Source organism: Rhinatrema bivittatum, chromosome 2 (assembly GCF_901001135.1).
Source record: "Rhinatrema bivittatum chromosome 2, aRhiBiv1.1, whole genome shotgun sequence".
Taxonomy (NCBI): Eukaryota; Metazoa; Chordata; class Amphibia; order Gymnophiona; family Rhinatrematidae; genus Rhinatrema; species Rhinatrema bivittatum.
In genome coordinates this window covers 210,055,267-210,069,887 of record NC_042616.1, presented here as the reverse complement: position 1 = coordinate 210,069,887, position 14,621 = coordinate 210,055,267, and the positions used below count along the sequence as shown (strand labels likewise).

Below are 14,621 nucleotides of genomic sequence, written 5' to 3'. Positions count from 1 at the left end.
TAAAGGAAAGGTCCTCTGGAGAACGCTTTCTGCTTTCAGTAGGTGAAGGTGGTGAAGGCAGATCGGTGTCTGGTGAAAAATCATCAGTCCAGGTGTCGTAGGGATCAGCACATGCTCCTCTATGGGCTAGAGGAGGACGGAGCGGTGGGATCCCTGAAGGTCCTGGTCGAGGCTCCGAAGGAATAACTGGAGGCACTGATGAAGGCATCGAAGGCACTGGCGCAGGCATCGATGGATGGCTCGGTGGTGCTGACGGACATGTCGGCACCAATGGGTGGATCGGTGGCACCGGATATATCGGAATCGATGGCTGAGGCATCGGCAAAACTCCCAATGGAGGGATGTGGAACGGTGTTTCTCCTCCCGATGACAAAGCAAGCGGGGAGGGCACCGGAACCAATTGGTGACCCAGGGTTCATCGGTGGAAAAGCGGCCATGAGCGCTTCCATCCTAGAGATCAGCGGTGCCAACTCTGCTGGAATTGGGTTGGTGGTCGGTTCCGCAATCTGTACCGGTGTCGGAGGAACCTGGAGTCGATGCATCGCCTTGTCGATGGCCTCCTGAACCATTCGGTCCAGTTCTTCTCGGAGACCTGGAGCAAGTAGCCCCGGCTCTGGAATAGAAGAAGGAGGCAGAGGCATAGCCAGAGGGACCACCGTTAAAGGCGGAGTCGTGGCTCCCGATACCCTGTCGGGCGAGGATTGCCTCGGTGACCCGGTTGCCGAAAAGGTCGGTGCCTTTTCTGGACAGGGTTTCTTCGACGGTAGCTCGAACGATGATTTCGCTCCCTCGATGGTCCAAGACTTTCGATGCCAGTTTCTCTCTACGATCCCCTCGATCCTGAGGGGGAGTAGAGGGTGTCAAAGGCCGAGAAGTCGTCGATGCCGGACGGTCACCGGCCGGAGTTCGATGCTGGCGCGAAGTTGACGGTGCCGGCTCTGACAACGTCGATGCAATAGACGGCGTCGGGGTTTGAGCACGGAAGAGAAGTTCCATTTTCTCCATTCTAGCCTTGCGATCTTTTGGCGTCATGAGGGCACATTTGGTGCAGGTTAGGACATCGTGCTCACATCAGAGACACATTACACAGACTTTGTGAGGGTCTGTAATGGTCATGATGCGATTACAGTCCGGGCACCGGCGGAACCCTGACGCCATGGCCATGAAAAAATTGAGCCGCAGTACGGTTGATGGCCAGTAGGCCGCGAGGGCCAAACGCGACGGTAATCAACGGAAAACGGGTACAAAAAAAACAAAAAAAAAACTTACCGGAATACCGCAGCTTGAAAAAGTTGAAGGAGGGACTCCTGTGGGGTACATTAAATGTTAGTAATTCTGTGAGGAAAATTCCTGTCAGGAATCTCTGCAGAGCTCCTTAACTGCGTGGCTACTGCTGCGCGGAAAAAAGAAGACTGAAGGGGGACTCCTGTTGGCTGCAGGGTTAGTGCCATGCTGGGCTTTCCCAGTAGGGGCCAGTCAAAGTTCTGGAAACTTTGACAGAAGTGTTCTGTGATTGGGCTCCATCCTGTGATGTCACCCATATGTGGGGGACTACCATCCAGCTTGTCCTGTGAGAACAGGAGAAATAAATCAACAAAGACTATTCTCACAGAAAGAAAATGGGAGAACCGAAGGTGCAACCCAAATCTGCTGGAGTCAGAGAAATACTGAAGGTTTACAGAGGGCGCACCAGTCATGAGGGACCGCCCTCTCAGTTTTTGCTCTGACTCCATCTGATGGAATGGGATCATAACATATGGTGTGGACTGATCCTGGTACGTACAGGGAACACCTCTCCCCCGATCTCTTTTTCTGAGGAATGAAGAGTGTGCTATCTGTAATACTGCAAGCTCCCTAAGCCTGGTACCTACCACTGTGCTCTCTCTCAAGAATGCTTGAATTCTATCATTGTACTAGCTTCCTCTATGACTGGTGGATTATTCCAGGCATCCATCACCCTTTCCTCTCAGTAAAGAAACATCTCATATTTTCTCTAAACCTTCCTCTTTCCAATGTCATATCATGACCCCTTGTCCTCTAAAGGAAAATTAGTTTCTTACCTGATAATTTTCATTCCTGTAGTACCACGGATTAGTCCAGACACCTGGGTTGTGACTCCGCACCAGCAGATGGAGACAGAGCAAGACCTGTTGGGCTCCACTACATAGAGCAAGGTTCCACCCATAGCCCCTCAAGTCTTACGTAATGTCAAAGCAGAAATTGAGCAACCAGACTAACTAAACCGCCCTCAACAAGGGCCGATTCAAAAACCCCTAGCTGGAACAGAACTCCCAGAACCAGAGGAGAGAACAATTACAACCAATTTCAACACTTGAATCCATCGAGCGGACTCTCCGTTACTTCAGAACAGACAACACAGACAACTCGGGCGGGCTCCTGGACTGATCCGTGGTACTACAGGAACGAAAATTATCAGGTAAGAAACTAATTTTCCTTTCCCTGTACGTACCTGGATCAGTCCAGACACCTGGGATGTACCAGAGCCAACTTACCGAGGGTGGGAACCAGAAAGTCCCGCTCGGAGTACTCTCTCTCCAAAACCCCCCCGAATCTGCGGCCTGGACATCCAGCCGATAATGTCTAGTAAAAGTGTGCAACGACTTCCAAGTAGCCGCCCTGCAAATTTCCTGAGGCGACACCTGAGAGGATTCCGCCCAAGAAGCGGCATGTGACCGCATAGAGTGAGCCCAAAGGCCCACGGGAACAGGTTTCCCCCGCATAATATATGCTGAGCCAATTGCCTCCTTGAGCCAACGCGCAATCGTGGTCCGGGAAGCCACACCACCCCTCTTTGGACCGGAACACAAAACAAAGAGGTGGTCTGAGACAAGGAAAGGGTTCGTAACCTCCAGGTAACGGAAGAGAACCCTGTGAACATACAGTTTCCATAAATCTCTTGCCCCAGGCTCCGTCCGCTCCCCTTCAGGGAAAGCGGGAAGCTCAACCGACTGGTTCAAATGAAACGCCGACACCACCTTCGGTAGAAAGGAAGGAACCGTCCTTAAGATACTCCTGAATCCGAGATCCATAAGAACAGCTCCCTACATGACAAAGCCTGCAACTCCGAAACTCGTCTCGCCGACGCGATTGTGACGAGAAAGACCGCCTTTAGAGTAAGATCCTTTAGCATCGCCCGCTTGATCGGCTCAAACGGCGACGAACACAAGATGGAAAGTACCCAATTGAGATTCCAGGACGGACAAGGATGACGCAACGGAGGACGTAAATGCTTAGCCCCCCGAAGAAAACGAGCTACATCCGGGTGCAGTGCCAGAGACACCCCGTGCAACTTACTTCTGAGACAACAGAGTGCTGCTACCTGGACCCGAAGGGTACTACAAGAGAGACCTTTCGAAAGACCCGCCTGAAGAACAGCTAGGACAAGGGATACGGATGCTGACATGGGATCCACCCTACGATCCCTACACCAGTCCTCAAACACCACCCAAACCCGAACGTAAGGACGTAGACTGTTTCCTAGACCTCAACAAGGTGGCTATCACCGCATCCGAATACCCTTTATTCTTTAAGTGTTTCCTCTCAAAAGCCATGCCGCGAGACAGAAGTGATCCGCGTCCTCCAAACAAACGGGGCCTTGACGGAGGAGAGCCGTGGACCCTTGAAAACGAAGGGGAGGTTCCACTGCTAAGTGGAGTAGATCCGCGAACCAAGGCTGCCGCGGCCATTCCGGGGCCACCAGAATCACGTCCGACGAATGCAGCTCTATCCGCCGAAGTACCTTGTCTATCAGGGGCCAAGGAGGAAACACATACAGTAACATGTCTGTTGGCCAGGGAAGCACTAGCGCATCGACGCCCTCGGCCCCTCGCTCTCTCCGCCGGCTGTAAAAGCGTGTAGCCTTTGCGTTCTGAGCGGTGGCCATCAGATCCATGTGTGGCGGTTCCCACCTTTTGCAGATGAGGTGAAAAGCGTCCTCCGCCAGCTCCCATTCTCCTGGATCCAGATGATGACGGCTGAGGAAGTCCGCTTGAACATTGTCGACTCTGGCGGTGCGAGACGCCGCAATGTTGCTGAGATTCTGCTCTGCCCAGCACATCAAGCGTTGCACCTCCTCCGCCACTAGCTGGCTCCTTGTCCCGCCTTGGCGATTGATGTACGCCACGGTAGTTGCATTGTCCGACAACACTCTGACCGCCTTCCCCCGAATCAGCGGGAGGAAGGATTGCAGCGCTAGGGTTACCGCCCTGGTCTCCAAGCGATTGATGGACCACCGTGACTGAGCCCTGGACCACTGTCCCTGTACCGACCGTCCAAGACAGACCGCTCCCCAGCCAGAGAGACTGGCGTCCGTGGTGACTACCGTCCAGTTGGGCATAAGCAGGGATACTCCGCACGTCAGATGGTCCGAGTCAAGCCACCAGTGAAGACTGGCCCTCGCCTGGTCCGTGAGCGGGAGGTGGAATTCTTCCGACACCGGCTTCCAACGGGAGAGCAACGCTGATTGCAACAGACGTAGATGAGCGAAAGCCCAGGGAACTAAAGCTAGTGTTGATGCCATAGAGCCTAAAACCATCAGATAATCGCACATCTGAGGAATCTGTAGGGACAATAAACGTCTCACTTGACTCTGAAGCTTGCACACACACTCCTTGGAGAGAAACACCTTTCCCTGCTTCGTGTCGAATAGTGCTCCCAGATACTCCAAGGACTGGGTGGGGTCCAAACGACTCTTGGCGAGATTGACCACCCATCCGAGAGAGCGCAAGATCTGTAGGTCTCTGTCGACTGCCTGGCGACACTGTATTTCGGACTTGGCATGAATCAGCCAATCGTCCAAGTAGGGGTGCACCAGAAACCCCTCCCTCCGGAGCTGAGCTGCCACCACTACCATCACCTTGGTAAACGTGCGGGAAGCGGTGGCGAGGCCGAAGGGAAGAGCTCTGAATTGGTAGTGCCTGCCCAGAATGCAGAACCTGAGGAACCTCTGATAAAACGGCTGAATGCCTATATGAAGGTACTCTTCCGTGAGGTCCAACGAAGCCAGGAATTCGCCTGGACGAACCGAGGCTACCACCGACCGAATCGTCTCCATTTTGAAGCGTGGAATGCGAAGACACCTCTTGACCCCTTTCAAGTCTAAAATTGGTCTGAACGTGCCCTCCTTTTTTGGCACAATGAACCCCCGTGCCTCCGGTGGCCCTTGCGTTGTTGCCCCGGAGGCACGGGGGTTATTGCGCCCAAGTCCTCCAGTCGCCGAAGAGTTTCCCCTCACCGCTACTCGCTTCTCTTGGCACTTGCAGGGTGACACGAGAAACTTGTCTGCAGGAATCCGTGCAAAATCTAAAGCGTAACCTTGACTTATCACGCTGAGGACCCACTGGTCCGATGTTATTTTGGTCCATTCCTCGGAGAAAAGCACCAACCTGGCTCCTACGTTTGGCCCGACTGACGGGATCTGCAGAGAGGAATGGACCAGTCGCGTTACATTGGGAAGCCTTAGACCCCGTTCCCGACGAGGGTCCACCTTGCCTCCAAACTTTTTGCCACGAAAGGACTGAGGCCACGAAGATGACCTGGTGGAGCCTGAAAGGTAAGAGGAACCTGATGATCTCTGCGGACGCGACCTTCTGCTCCCCCCGGAACCGGGACCTATTGGAGAAAGAGGTCCGAGACCTGGGCCTGTCCTCAGGCAGCTTAAATGCCTTGTTTTCTCCGAGCGATTGCCTCAGGTCATCCAACTGTTTACCAAACAACAACTTCCCTTTAAATGGCAGCGAGCCAAGGTGAGCCTTAGAGGACCCATCCACCGCCCAATTGCGTAGCCAAAGGAGACGGTGCGCGGAAACCGCTGAAACCATGGCTCTGGCCGACGTACGCAGCAGGTCATACAGAGCATCCGCGCTGTAAGCGATCATCGCCTCTAAATGATCCGCCTGAGCAGATTCCTCTTCCGAGAGACCTGCATTGGCCTGGAGCACCTGGGCCCAGCGCAGGCCCGCCCACAGGGCAAAATTACTACAGATGGCTGCGCGGACCCCCAGAGCCGAAACCTCAAAAACCTTTTTAAGTTGCAGCTCCAGCTTCCTATCCTGTATATCCTTGAGTGCTGTGGCCCCTGTGACCGGGATCGTCGACCTCTTCGTTACTGCCGACACCGCTGCGTCCACTCTGGGAAGGCGAAGGAGCTCCAGCTCGTCCTCTGGCAGCGGATAAAGCTTATCCATAGCCTTACTCACTTTCAGGCCCAACTCCGGGGTATCCCATTCCTGGAATAGTATGTCAGACGCCGAGAATTGGAATGGGAAAGCCACTGCCGGACCCGTAAGCCCAACAGGACTAGGTCCATTTTGGCCCCCGGCCGGGACTCCACCGGTGGAGCATCCACACCAAGCTCCTGAAGAATGGCCGGAATGAGCGGGGCCAGTTCATCTTTCCTAAACAAGCGTACCACCTTCGGGTCATCACCATCCACCGCCGGCGTTCCTTTGCCGGTACCGGGCTGGACTGGCCCCTCTCCATCTGCCCCGTCGGCCCCCCCAGGGGCCCTACGGGCGGGTCCGCCTCATCCGGTGACGTGGAGTCGGTGTCCGTGTCCTGAGGGATACCTCGCAAAGGGCGCTTCTCCTTAGGCGGGTCTGAGTTTCTCCGGGACCTATCCCTAGATTTCCTATTCCGGGACCCCGACTGTTCGTCCGAGCCCCCCGAGGCCAACTTCTTACCCGCCTTCCGCCTGAAGATTTTATGCTTCAGCATCTTGCGCAGAAGCAGCGCGAAATCCAATGAAAAAGACGACTCCGAACAAGAAAATGCCTCCTCTAAACTATCTTCCACCGGAGATGCAGCCCCCCCCAGGCGCTCCCCCCCGAGGGCCACTGCTGCGGAGAAAGCGCGGGAAGCATGCCGCCGTTACCAGCAGCCAGCCACGTGGCCTCCCGAACGGCTCCCAAAATGGCCGCCGTTCCCTCGCTGAGCGGGAACGGTTCTGCACTACCTTCAGCGTTCTGCCCGGCGCACGGTGGCGATCACGCCGGCCGAGACCGGCCCCCCCCGACCGGCCTCGGATGGCCCCTCGCCGCCCGAAACACAATTAGAACAAATGCCATCGCGCGACAAATGCGCGCGCGGCAGGAAGATCCCCTTGGCATCCGCCGCACTGCTGAAGCGCCAAACAAACAATTAAAATTAAAATTAATTAAATACCCTGACGCCGAAGGAGACAAAGAATGGAGAGTCGGCGCGGCAAAGAAAAAACTCAAACAGTAGTACTTTTTTTTTTTTTTTTTTCTTTACTTGCCGCTGCTGTCCCTGGTCCTGACACTCCTGCTCCAGCGGGGGTGAGTGAACCGGGCTCCCCGGTGTCACCCCCAACGCTGCTACTGGAAAAAGGCCGGGTCCTCGACCCTTAGCAGCGGCCTCAACTGGGGGGGGGGGGGGGGGGATGGTCTCCTCAGAACCTTTCAAAACCCCCCTGGGAGGCTCCCAGGACGAGGGACGCTCTTCTTGCCTTGTCTTCCTTTTACTTTTTTTTTTTAAACTATATTCCTCACCAAAGAATCCCTGACTAACTAAGCCACAATTACAATGCTACCCAGGGATCCCAGAGGCTGTGGTTGCACCTGCCCCATCTGCTGGAGACAGAGTAAGACTGAGGGGCTGTGGGTGGCACCTTGCTATATGTAGTGGAGCCCGACAGGTCTTGCTCTGTCTCCATCTGCTGGTGCGGAGTCACAACCCAGGTGTCTGGACTGATCCGGGTACGTACAGGGAAACTCCTTTTCTATGGAAAATTTCAGCTTGCTGTGATTTAGTGAAGCCATTCAAATATTTGAAAGGCTTCAATCTTCTCCCCCCCTCCTTTCTCTACCAAATACATTTGAGTGTATTATGTTGCCAACTTTTTATCGTTTTAGCAGCCCTTCTCTGAATCACTTCCTCTGTGTCCTGGCCTTTAGAACAGAACACTGAACTCAAGATGGGGTCTCGCTAGTGACCTATACAAGTGCAATATTACCTTCTGATACCTCTAATGATGCAACCAAGTATATTGTTGGCTCTTTTTTGCTTTATTACAGTGACTGGCTACCTTTAGGTCATCTGAGATGATTACACTTAAATCTTTAATCACAAATGATGGAACCAAAAATATGCAATCTAAATAATCAATATCCAATGCCAAAGGAGATGCAAAGAAACTTGATAGGTCCAAAAGCTTAATATTTTTAAATAGAGCTTCTTTTATTGTTCAAAGCGGCAATTCCATTGCTCAATTGTCAAAACATGAACAGTTCTCTTTAGGATCCCTTTAAATGATGTGTGTCTAGTGGATTTTTCTTTTCAATAACTATCAGTGGTATTGCAGAGAGACTCGAGGAAATAATGTGTATTTGAAGAGGTACACTAACAGGGTAGACATATTGGAAAGAATGAAAAAATGAAAGGAGACAGGTAAAAATTAGAGGAAAGATCTAGGACAGTGATGGCAAACTCCAGCCCTCGAGTGTCAAAACAGGCCAGGTTTTCAGGATATACACAATGGGGTAGATTTTCAAACCGCGCGATTTGGCCTACTTTTGCTGGCGCATCAGGCGCAAGCAAAAGTACGCTGGATTTTAGCGGATATGCGCGGAGCCGCGCGTATCCGCTAAAATCCGGGATCGGCGCGCGCAAGGCTATGGATTCCGTATAGCCCCCGCGCGCCGAGCCGCACAGCCTACTTCCGTTCCCTCCCCTCACCTTCCCCTCCCTTACCCACCCGCCCGGCCCTGTCTAAAACCCCATCCTTACCTTTGTTGGGGGATTTACGCCTCCCAGAGGGAGGCGTAAATCCCCGCGCGCCAGCGGGCCGCTAGCGCGCCGGGACGCGACCTGGGGACGGGTCCGGAGGGCGCGGCCACGCCCCCGGCCCGCCCCGGCCCGTGGCCACGCCCCCGGAACGCCCCGAAAACACCGCCCGCTTCGGCCCCGCCCCCGACACGCCCCCCTCCGAAAACCCCGGGACTTACGCGAGTCCCGGGGCTCTGCGCGCGCCGGTAGGCCTATGTAAAATAGGCTCACCGGCGAGCAGGGCTCTTAAAATCCGCCCCAATAAATATACATGAGAAAGATTTGCATGCACTGCCTCCATTGTATGCAAATCTATCTCATGCATATTCATTATGGATATTCTGAAAACCTGGCCTGTTTGTGGCACTCGAGTACTGGAATTCACCATCACTGATCTAGGACTTGGAAGCTGCTCAATGCATTAAAAAGAAAAATCTTCCATCTGGCGTGCAAAAATCCATTAGCCACTTATTACTTAGAAGGAAAAGTAGTGACTATTACAAAACAGGAAAGCAGTCTAGGTTGACCTGAAAGTTGCCAGTCAGTCAGTACAATAGAGCAGAAGTGAAAGCTGGCAGTATGCTTGGTTGCTTAAGAAGAGGCTTCACCAAGAAGAAACAGGAAGTCATATTTCCCTTTGTACAAGTCACAAGTGAGATCCTACCTTGAGCACTATTTTCAGCTCTGAAGGCCGTATCTGTTCATGGACAATGAAAAAACAGAAATGAGTCAACCGAATGAGTAAAAATGTTACAGAGCCTGCAATACAAACCCTACACAGAGAGGCTTAAGGAGCTCCAAATGTACACACTGGAAGGCAGAAGGGAGAGAGATATGAAAGAAACATTACTACATTTATAGCAGGCGTCATCCTACTGCAGAAATTACTTATCTGATAATTTCATTTTCCTTAGTGTAGACAGATAGACTCAGCATCCCGCCCACGGTTGCCCAAGCACAGTGCCAAGGATTCACCCATGGAGTGGATATCGATTCCAAGAGATTATAGGTAAGCCGTCATCCAGTCTCTAAATCAGGGCATCTATAATCTTACTGGGGATCAGTGTTTATGTTTGGTTGAGTACAGTCAGGGGCGGATTGGCCAATCAGGGGATCGGGCATCCCACGGTGGGCCGGTCGCTCTAGTCACGTGGTCTGCCGAGCACGGCTGTGTCAGAGCCGTGCTTGGCAGTCCACGTGGTATTTCCTGGGCCGGCCGGGGCAGCAAATCCCCGGGCAGGTCGCCATCGGGAATCCGCCCGAGTACAGTTTTAGTTATCCGCTTTTAATCAAGTTTTTTCAATAATATGTCCACAGTGGCTTTTGAAGAGAACACTGAAGGGTGTATCTAGGGTGACATCAGTTTTGAAACCTCACTCCGTCTCCATCTGTTGGCAGGGCAGCATAAGCCCATTGGTCCTGAGTCCATCTGTCTACACTAAGGAAAACAAAATTATCAGGTAAGTAATTTCTCCATTTCCTAGCATGTAGCAGATGGCCTCAGGACCAATGGGTTTATGCTCCCCTGCCAGCAGATGGAGACAGAGTCAGGTTTCAAAGCTGACATCACCCTAGATACACCCCTGCAGTGACCTCAGCCCTTCAGCGTTTCTCCGTCTCTAGCAGATGCAGACGTGCTTTCCCTATGGGGGACTGCTGTACTTTTTGGAAGAAGAAATTCTACTTTTAAATTGGAGAAAAGATTGAGCCCTGCTTTCCTGCGGTAATACCTAAAGGTCCCTCCCCCAGCTGAGAATTCCCGAGGAGAGCCGTGGTCCGGTTGCCGGTTCTCAGCGTGGACTTTGGCTGTCACCTCTGCGCTCTGCTTCAGCAGCAAAGCCCTCTCCCCATAGCCGGAGACGGTCTCTGTACTCAGCTGGAAAGTGCTGAATTTTTTCTCCCCTTTTCCCCAGTCTCCCATTCATCTCATCCCACTCAAAGGTGTTCTCCTCCCTTCTTCCACCGTTTCACTTCCTTTTCCTCAAATCACTTTTTTTTTGTCTTCCTCCCTCTCACCATGCATCTTCCCTGCCTCCCTTATGCCATGTACATTCTCCCTCCTTCCCTCCCAACCCATCAAGTGCATCCTCTTCCCCTCACTTGCAGGCCCAATCCTGACATATCTTCTTTCCTCCTAAAGCATCATGCCTTAGTTCTTTCTGCTGTTGATCAAAACACTTAACACTGAGCTGCACAACCTAGTGGCAGTGTCATGCTGCCAGAAGTGGCCTTAAGTCATGCAGCCCAGTGTCCGGAGAGTATTTCAGTTGGCCGCAGTGAGGGAAGTCTGCTGGGTGGAAGTACAGGAGCAGAGGGTAGCATAGTGCATTGGCTGTAGAGGGAAGGAACAAAGAGGTTGCAACTGTGGCAGAGGGCAGCAGGCCATCTACAAAAATCACAGCAAACTAAGGCCCTTAGCTATTATTGGACAACAAAAGGGGCAATACTTACTGCATATTATTTTTATTTTACTGTGCTAAATAATGTTTGTTTTCATCTAGGGGCCTGAAAAACAATGCTAGCTATAGGATGGCTCTCATAATTCCATATCATTTTAATTAATAGAAAAGCATTTGTTCACGACTTCACTTGGCTCAAAAGAAAGAAAGTAGACAGGGCAGGCATAGTGGCTCAGTGGCAGCGTTCTCCAGTTCGATTCCCAGGCCAGGACTCTGCTCCCTAGCCTAGCTGCGGTTGGGGGATACAGCAAAAGACTTTGCTCACAGCTCCAGAGGGAGGGACGCCTCTGTCATTGCTCAACAATGACACCAAGTGGCCAGACTCAAGGGTCCATGTGAGTATGCTGCAGAAGGAGCTGTGGTCTGTGACCCTGGCCAAAGCTGCAACAACTGGTGGAAAAACCCTGGGTAGTTATGAATGAAGGCTCATGGTGCTGTGTCCAAAGTAGACTAGCTCCATTTGACACGAAAACCCTAAACACATGCATGGGCAGACTGGATGGATCATATGGTCTTTATCTGCCATCATGCTCTATATATTTCGATGTTTGAAGTACAGGAAGCAATTGCTAGATCAAAAAAAAAAAATAAACTGGGGTGGAGAAGGAAGCAGAGAAAATTATGAATAGAATATGCAAGTGTCAGGCCTCACTTTTAGTGGCAACATGTTTGCTTTTTAATACAAAATGTAGGTCTATTTTTCCCTTCCCCTGCAAGCACATACTTCTCTTACTTTTACATCAAAGCCTACTTGATTTCTTTGCTTTGAAATTTTTATTTTTTATTCCTATTTTAACAATTAACCCTGAGGGGGAGGTGGGACATGTCCTCCACTCTACAGCCAGTAAAGGGCATCAGCTGCCTTCTTCCCCTCCCCCACCACAGCAGACAAACATATGCAGCACTGCGGTCCACAATATGACCCACAAGCGTATATATTAAACACTTTAGGGAGATATTTGCCCACATTTTCTTTGAAAGATGTGGTTAGGTCACAGATTCATGAGCAGAATGCTGCCTTTGGTGCAACAGGCAGGTCAAAGCATTTGGCCAGTTGCATTACAAGAGAACCCGTACAGGATGGATCTCGGCTTTCAGCAACTGTGGCAGTGGCGGGGGAGGGGAGAAAGGAAAGGAAGTCAAAAATGTTTACAAGGGCACACCAAAGGGGTTAATAAGAGCTAGCTACCTAGACCATTTTGTCCACCCACTGCAAAGATTTTGTCCTTCACAAACACCAGCCCATGGTTCTTCCTGGCTTCAATCATTGGACACAGCTCAGTCCATCTGGCAAAAAAATAAATAAAAATAAAATGAAAAAGAATTACACACTGCTTATTCTCCACCATCTTCCCCAAGTTGTGTTCACATACCATGTAGCACAACACATGGGTCCTCACCTGCCTCAAACTTGGAGGTGTTAGAAGGGCATTTTTTTTTTTTAAAGGCAAATTCTGCTGGGGCACTCAGGCGTGCAGAGAACAGGGAGTTGTCACATCCAGGATGCTTTACTCACCTCTCCATTAGGGTCCCCCTCCTGCCCTCACCCCTCATTTCTCCAGTACTAGCAAAGTAACAAGTCTACCATCCTCACCCACAATCATACACCTCAGCACTGGCTCATTCAACACATATTCTAGCCCAGATATTTTTGTACAGATGAATGCGTCTCTCAAAACGTAGTCATGACTGGCCCCGAAGGTCCAGTGACAGTGCTGCCATGAGGGAGACCCAGGTTTGGGCCTGGACCGTGCTTTGGGCTGCTGTCTCAAATACTGTAGGCACTCGGCACTAGTTTTGTGCATTTCTTTTTATGAATTAGTGGTTATGTTGTATGGTGTACATGCATCCCGAACAGGAAGTGTGCCTGCATGCTGAACCATGTCAACACAGGCCATGTAATGATTCTTCCTTGTGAAACTGCACCACATTACAGGGCTAGTTTCTTGCTCTAGAGCTCTGGAGATACAAAACATCCTTTTCTGGAATAGCACTGGCACTGCAAATTTTTCGGTGCTGGTAGAACCGAAATCTGTGAACAAGTGATAAATCCAGTAACAAAAAAAAGAGAAAGTATATTGGTAAAACACTCTTATAATTTAAAGTAATGACTTCCTGCACTGCTGCATCTTTTTACCTGGAGAGGAAGTCATAAAACCACAGACAGTAGATGTAAGCAGCTACACGAAGATTTTCCTAGTGAATATGATAAAGCTGAGTTGCTTACTGTAACAGGTGCTCTCCTAGGTCAGCAGGATGTTAGTCCTCACACGTGGGTGACATCATTGGATGGAGCCCAGCATGGAAAACTTATATCAAAGTTTCTAGACCTTTGACTAAAGGAAGCAATACGGAAGACGGTCAAGTATAGCCAGAAGGCAAAAAAAGTAGGTTCTGACCAATCGCCTTAGGTACAGGGATTCCTCTATTCAGAGATCAAATAAAATCCACAACACAAATTTAAAAAATGCCCGACTCAGATCGAGTTTTGCCCATTAGCAAGGCTGCAGCAGGAGCTGCAAAAATACTAAACAATCAATGAGTAAATAAATATAACAAAAATTATAAAATATACTTACAATTAAAACAAAGGAACTATTTGTTGATGCAGATGATGTCATATAAATCATAGTGGTAAAACTGAATGCTGCCGCTAAATATATTCATGTTAATTACTGAGCTATAAAGTGCAAGGTCTAATAAAAAAAAAAAGCAGCCGGCATTATTATCTGTTTTAAAACCTGCTGGTTTTTTTTGGGTTTTTTTTTTAAGACCTTGCATTTTAGTAAAGTCTTGCCTACAAATAAAAAGATACACACACCATTGTTCATAACTCCTTTGTGTTTATGATTAAGGTGGCATAATAAAAGTGTTACCACTAATAATAATCAATTTGCCATTGGGACAAATGATGAACTGATGAAAAGGAATTTTTCTTCATATAAGAACATAAGAACATGCCATACTGGGTCAGACCAAGGGTCCATCAAGCCCAGTATCCTGTTTCCAACAGTGGCCAATCCGCAACGTATAGGTCCCTATTGGTTGCATTCGTGGGGTTCCGAAACATATGGCGAACCCCCACGAATGCAACGCATCACTAACAAATAAAATAACTTAAGTATTATAACAGAAAGGTAATTAATTTCCATTACATTTTTTCCTTCCCTCCCGTTTATACCCCATAATTTCTAACACTCTATGAGTTATACATCATCTGCGTCAAACAGTTCCTGTGTTTTAATTTGAAGTATATTTCATAATTATTTTTGCTATATTTATTTATCTACTCATTGTTTAGTATTTTTGCAGCCCCTGCTGCAGCCTTGCTAATGGGCAAAACTCAGCCTTAGTCGG

The 14,621-nt window shown here is 50.1% G+C and overlaps 1 protein-coding gene across 2 annotated transcripts in view; it reads right to left on the bottom strand.

Annotated features, from left to right (window-relative positions):
- Positions 1-14,621, bottom strand: part of KLHL7 (kelch like family member 7) — a 119,954-nt gene that overhangs the window by 12,733 nt on the left and 92,600 nt on the right. The window contains exons 10-11 of one of the 2 annotated variants that reach the window (XM_029589075.1): positions 12,454-12,551; positions 9,470-9,502 (exon numbers count right to left, since the gene is read on the bottom strand). In XM_029589075.1, the coding sequence (XP_029444935.1) occupies positions 9,470-9,502; positions 12,454-12,551 (131 nt within the window). The remainder of the gene's footprint in view (positions 1-9,469; positions 9,503-12,453; positions 12,552-14,621) is intronic. The other variant, XM_029589076.1, reaches the window with a different exon arrangement.